Genomic DNA, 6,890 nt, shown 5'->3' on the forward strand with positions numbered 1-6,890 from the left:
GAAAAATAATAAAAAAAAGGACATTAGTGGTTATACAAGCCCTTCTTTTTTGATTTGCATTAAAAGTCAAAGAGTGATATATTTGTTCCAGCAGCCCAGGGAAAACACACAACGCTGGCAGACGACAATGCCCCAGTATCCTGTTGTGGATTTTGCTACTGGAAGACAATACGGCATTGTGCAGCAAAATAAGAGTTGTTTCAATGGAATTTTACTTCTGAGGGATGAATCTTTTTTAGCAAGTTGTGAAATCTGACCACGTCCTCCGTGTGCCACTCCTCACGTATTCACAGCCCCCGAGGTACGGGCACTAGTCAGCCTGTACCCTCCTCTTTGCTCTCCTGCCAGGCTGGTGGCACTAATCTATCCAGACCCACGTCTTCATGGTGCACGCAACCACCTCCTTATCAATTCTGAGTGGGAGTGGCTGATAGAGGAGTATTATTCTGTAGGATAAGCCCTCCCGACGGTTAAACATCTCAACTACTAACGCAGTCGAGCCGACACCTCAGAGGCTCAGACAGGTTTGCTCAGCTGTAGGCAACTGGAAACCAGCGAGGGTGCTGGAGTCACCAGCAACTGGTTTTGTGCCCCCAATGCTTCCTTTGTGAAATTCTTTGATCCTGTGTCAAAGGAATTCAACACTAAGCTGTGCATCTCGACTCCCTCCTCCAGAACTAGCATGTCGGGTCGCTTCGTGCCACCAGGGATTTGGCAACCGCAAGAGATGCAAACAGCTCTTCCTCTAAGCTTTTGCTTAAGTAAAGAAATTAGGGGAGCTTGCTGCTGTACAGGCTTCCCCCTGACACATACAACTCTCCCTTCGGCTGCCAAGTAAGAGCTTCTAGCATAGCCCTTTGCCTTCAGCCGACTCCTGCTCCTCAGGGGCAGAGGCTAAAGCTGTGACACCAAGAGATGTGAATCTTCAACTCTTGGGCCAAATCCATCTGTCATTAAATTTTGATTGCTACCTACAGGAAGAGGTGAGCCTTGGTGATTTTACCAAAGAACTGTAAAAATATGTAATATATCAACTTATGTAATAAGGGACAGACAATATTTCCTTCCAAGTTTAATACTCAAAAGAAAAGTAGCGTGGAGAATTACAGGCTGAACCAAGTTTGTAACCAAGATGACATCTTCCGCAGCAAGTAGGATTTGCTTCTGATTTGCTTTCCACTAAGGTAAAAAAAAAAAAACCACAACCAAACTGGCCTTTAAGTTTCATATAAAATTGTCTGAGATGGAGGGATATTTGCTGAGTGGTGTAGAAAAAATGCCACAACCAGCAAAAGCCATCACAGCACAACACTCTGTGTTGTTTTTTAATCAAAACACTCAGTTTGTGGTATCTTTGCATCTCCAAAACTAAACATGCTGCATTATTAGGAATCACCTGTCCATAGCTGTTGGTTCGGAAAACCTGAGGTTGTGGGTGACGTCAAGAACTCTTTGATAGCACAGGACAGACACACACACTGAAGTTACTTCTGGAGGTACCATTCTCACGCCCTGCAGGGTGTATCTCAAACCACCGCAGTGATTCAGCTGCCACGCACGACACGCATGAGTAATAAGGGGAAATTTACTTTAGAGCCCACAGTTCCCCTGTTCTCTACCTCTTGCTCTCCCACAGCCCAATTCCTTTCACCTCCATTTCTTTATCCTGTGACTCCTGGCTCCAAACTTCCCACTTTCCCACCAGCAGAGAACTTGCAACGCTTCCTGGATTTGCTGCTGCCTTCAGAGGGAACTACAAGGTGCTTTCTCAGGTGTTTTAAGGCAACAGCATTTTAAAGGGGACAGATTATACACACAGTAATTGTCATGATGCTAAAGTCAGATGAACAGCATTCAAATCTGAAGTCTGATGACAACAATGTTACCAATTTATCAGTAAAACAAACAGGACATATCACCTCTCAGTTATTGTTTAGGCTTCTGTAGGCGCCAAGAAGTGCTAAGTTTATTTTCAGTTCACTTCAAAAGGCTCTCTGCAATCAATAAGGCTGAATCTTAGGATGCTTAAATCACACGTTGTGATATACTGCTGCATCCCATCTATAAGTAGGCTTTGCCTTTACTCCCAATAGCTTTCAAATTCCCCTCCAGCAACTCTTAGAGTGTGTGCATCTGACTTCTAGGATGCACTCGTGCCAATGGAGGAGAAGTTGTTCATAAAGGTGACAACAGAGATAGAAGAGTCTTATCTTCTGCCCCTAAGCACAACAAAGGACATGGCAAGTACCTGGTCGTAGGACACGGGTGTCTGACGGTGATTGGAAAGTTCCACTAACGTGCTTACATCCGTGCGCAGGTCCGACTTGCAACCCACCAAAAGCATTTTGGTGTTTGGGCAAAACTCCTGGATTTCACCTTTCCACTGTTTGGAAAAAAAAAAAAAAAAGAAGGTTATTATACTTTAGTTGGAATGTTTAAATCCGAAGAAGTAACAGATACAAGATGAAGCTTAATAAGCCACGACATTTCACGTGGAAATAATCTTACATAATAGTTGCATCTACCTTCAAGCTAACTTCTAAAGGTATTAGTTCCAGCAGAATCTGGTCAAGTATGAAATCTGACCATCTCATACACTCATTAATTCCACTGACTTACAAATCAAGAAGGAATGAACCAAGACTGTTTACCTACATGAGTAAAGGTTTGCAGACCTGCCGTTCCTCACAAGTGACAAACACCCAGATATGGCCATTTGCAGAGAGAAACCAAGGACACTTGGCGTCACCACCTTCAACGGTTCCTCAAGACCTCAAGAGCTGCAGGAGCAGGTCTTGTTTGGCCACCAAAAAGAAAAGTGTTGCTATATGTTGCCCCATGGTCACATAAATCTTAAGAAGAACGACTGAAGGAGCTGGGGCTGGTTAGTTTGAAGAAGAGGAGGCTGAGGGGAGACCTCCTCACTCTCTACAATTGCCTGAAAGGACAGTGTGGAGAGGTTGGGGCTGGTCTCTTCTCACGGGTAATCAGTGATAGAACAGGAGGGAACAGCTTCAAACTGCAACAGGGCAGGGTTAGACTGGACATGAGGAAAAAAATGTTCACAGCAAGAATAGTCAGCCATTGGCACAGGCTGCCCAGGGAGGAGGTGGAGTCCCGATCCTGGAGGGGTTCAAAGGTCATTTAGATGTGGGGTTGGGGAGATGGGTTAGGGGTGAGCTTTGTAGAGCAGGTTTAGTGGTTGGACTCGATGATCCCAAGGGTCTCTTCCAACTCAAATGATTCCATGATCCTATCCTCACATCTATACCAACACACATCTGTCATGGGTTCCACTATTGTGAAGCAGTAACAAGCCCTTCAACATTTTCTTGGGTTTCTTCCCCCAATTCACAGTTATTACAAAAACACAAGCAAACAGGAAAAAAAAAAAAAAATCACAGTGTAATCCAAACAGATCACCCAATCCCTTTAACTCAGGCTATCATTTGGGTTTAAAAACATATTAAGAGAAATCTCTTACAGAATTAAGCAACAGTGCAGTAACAAACATTATCAGGGACAGAAAAGGAGCTCCAGATGCTGGCTGGCACAGTTAGAAGCTGAGAGAATAGTCTTAAGTATTTTCTGTAGACTATTCAGAGCATTGTGTGCCACTTTATTCCCAGCATCAAAAGAATCACTGGCCCTAGCTACAGCAAAAGGGACCTTCAGGTCATTAAGCCTAAAGACAACACCGTAGAGTTGAGTCATGCCCAGTGACCAAAGAAAGGATCAGGACCACCTCGCAAACAAAGTCCGATTATCAAAATTCAGTGTTTTAACTCAGAGGCGGAGGGGTGGAAAGTCTGGCACTGAATCTCCAGATGACTGAACTCGTGAAAAATTCTCAAGTCTGGTGTGGGATCGCATTTCTATGCCACTGCTAGTTCTGCTGGTGGCTTCCAGAGGCATTTGTCACTGGCTCCTTCTAACTTCAGCCTTAGAAATTACGTAAAGCTGTGGCAAAAGTCCAAACACTTGGCAGGCACGTTTTAACCGTCTCGGCAACACAGCAACGTTTCTCAAGTCTGTCTGTTATGTGACTATAACGCGAGAGACAACTTCTTGCTGCGCCCAGCCCTACACCCCACACCACCCTAAATAACTCACCGCTGTCTAAGGACTGAGGAATGAGAATTTACTTCACTCTTGAGCATCCAATAAGGAGTTTTTGTTTTCAATCATCCCTTTCAAACAAAAAGCCTCAAATTCTAGCAGGGCAGAGCATGGTCTTCTCATCTCTCCATTAAAAGAAATGAACTGAAGTTTTTGATGAAGGAAACAGCACCACTCTTCAGAGATTTAGCCAAGCTACTCAAACACTTCCGCACTCAGACGTTTCTCATACACTTGCCTTTTTTAGCACACTGTCAAGAGTTTCTGGCCGACTGATGTCAAAGCAAATCAGGACAGCATCAGAATCCGGATAGGAGAGCGGGCGGACATTGTCATAATAAGGAGACCCTGCAGGTAAAGAAACAACATTGTTATTAATCTTTTTCCACTTTAGTCAGCCATTTGGGCTTATTCACAAAAGTTTAGAAAGGTTTTCAGGGAAGCTCTTTAACAGGTCCCAGCTACCATCTCTTTTATTTTCCCCAGCAGCACTCCATTCCCAAACACTCCTCGCACTTGCTCATTTCCCCACTTTCCTTTTGTTTCTCACCTACAAATCCAAGAGTAATTTCCCAGGTAATTAAGAGTGATGGCACCCCAGTGATTCATCTCCCACCAAAAAGCCCCCAGTAACAAGGAAAGGGAAATCAGGTCAGCCCAAGTTTAAGTCCCAGCATTAACCTGCAGGGATTTGACTCTGAGAACAAATCCTTAACCTCGAAAAAGCTTCATGAAAACAGATTCATCCCAGTCTGGCTTTCGTGGGGAGAAAAATAAAAAAATATCAGAAAGTTTTGAAATAAATCAGTTTTGATTCTTCCAACATTTAGTCTAAAACAAACAGTTCCAAGTACAAAAAAAGCATCTTTAGTTGTCACGGGTATTGGCAATTTTTAGAAGAAATTCTTGCTTCAAGCTAAAGCATTTGCTGTAGGAAAGAATCCCAGCCCTGTAGGCAGGCATGCAAGTTCCCGCTCACAAAAAGTCTCACAATCTGTAAACCAATACACGTTCCCAATAAATATTTAAGTCTAAGCCCATGAAACAAATGTTTATCAACAAGATGAAAGCTAATCTAGTAATCTGACAGAACAGAAACAGGTCCAATATTGTATTTGGTGGATGTTTTACTTCCAGAGCGGTTAAGGGGTAGGCTGTTTTTCTTTTAAGAATCATCACAACATGCAGAGTTACAAATATATCTCCCAAGTGAGAAATCTCATTTTTATCATCTGGTGAATCTGGTAACAGGCTTGGGGGGCTGAGAAATAAATACTCTTTTTTTCTAGGAACTTCTAGTCACTCAGCCACCATTTGGTTTGGCCTTAACCCTGTCAAAGCTTTATTTACCAAGGAGAACACATTTCTGACTTAGAAGGGTACTTAAGAGCCAAGCAGTCCAACAAGGTAAGTGCCTGGGCTTTAAAATGTGTGCCTGCAACTCAAAATGCATTTTCTTCATCATCTAGTCTTATTTCTGTGCTCTTCTCTCACAAACCCAAAACACAGCACAGAACATATGCAACCAGAACACAGAGTTTGGGGGTTATCAGCTAATTATATCACCAATTTCCCAACTATCTAGAACTAATTGGCTGCAAGGTCTCAGAGGCTGAGCAGACTATTAACCGGATTAGAGAAATTCCTCAAGTTTTTAACTGACAGACAGCTCACACTGTTGCACAAAGCAGAGCGGGGAAATGGTGTGAACGTATCGCAGATGACTTCATTTGGACAGCTTATGCTGGAAGGAAGGAGTCAAGAATCCCAGGAATGTTGTTTTTGAAATGAAGAGTAACACGTGGGGAACGAAGCATTACCAAACTAGGTAGCAGAAGGTAATTTGTTGAACGACACATTTTATTCAACCACTTGTCTTCATAAATGATGCCGATCTAACAAAGAGGCAGCTGTCAAAAAACTGCTTGTCAAAAACCAGTTAGCTGTCTTCAGCGGGGGATGACACGTTAGAAAAAAGAAATCTAAGTGAGCTGAGCTGACCAGTAATTAACTATTAATTGGAGCTCAGCTCTGCTTGCAGTGACTATCAATAAGCATTTTCCATTACTAATTATTCCCTGGCTATCTCCAGAACTGCTACTACATCTGCTACTCTGTCCTGGAGCCCCAGGGCCAAATTATTTATCCTAGAGCCCCGGGCCAAATTATCTATCCTGGGGCCAAATTATTTACCCCTGGGGCCCCAGGGCCAAGTTATTTGCCCTGGACAGAAGACTTGCAGGGTGACATGCTGCTAACTAGCCACCTGCACCGTGCACCGGCCAAAGTGCAGCCTGCTAGCCCACGTGGCTAGCATATCGCCCTGATAAGCTCCAGCAAGTAAGGGCAGGATTGAAGATCACCAACGCTCGGCCAAATGGTTGCTGGCTAGAAAGGAGCCTCAAAAAAGCCTCACCCAGAAACTAATTCCTCAGACACATACCTATGTTCTCAGTCACCAGTCTTCAGGGCTGCAACACACCATATATGTCCATCAGCACATATTTATGTATACATACAGTCACCACCTCCAGCCCCGAGACTCCTTTTGACTGTGTCAGCTGTAGCCGTGTTTGTTTTGAGGTGGGTTTTTTTTTTCTTCTTTTTTAGGTTTGCCTTCTGAACCTCTCATATGAAAAGCATCGAGCTAGAATTAAGTGCTCTTCGACAGGCCTGGATATGAGCTAGGGAGGAATATTTGCCACCTCCTTTTCTTCAGGGTAGTGTGTGGCAGAACAAACAGGAATCGTTTAAACTCCTTGGGCTCGCAG

At 43.7% G+C, this 6,890-nt stretch overlaps 1 protein-coding gene across 1 annotated transcript in view; it reads right to left on the reverse strand.

Moving 5' to 3' along the window:
• RND3 (Rho family GTPase 3) overlaps positions 1-6,614 on the reverse strand; it is a 7,471-nt gene extending 857 nt beyond the window's left edge. The window contains 3 exon segments of the mRNA XM_009872124.1: positions 2,249-2,383; positions 4,358-4,467; positions 6,563-6,614. Coding sequence (XP_009870426.1) covers positions 2,249-2,383; positions 4,358-4,467; positions 6,563-6,614 — 297 coding nt within the window.
• Positions 6,615-6,890: the final 276 nt, after the last annotated feature.

The sequence above is a fragment of the Apaloderma vittatum genome, unplaced genomic scaffold, assembly GCF_000703405.1.
Source record: "Apaloderma vittatum isolate BGI_N311 unplaced genomic scaffold, ASM70340v1 scaffold11496, whole genome shotgun sequence".
Lineage (NCBI taxonomy): Eukaryota > Metazoa > Chordata > Aves > Trogoniformes > Trogonidae > Apaloderma > Apaloderma vittatum.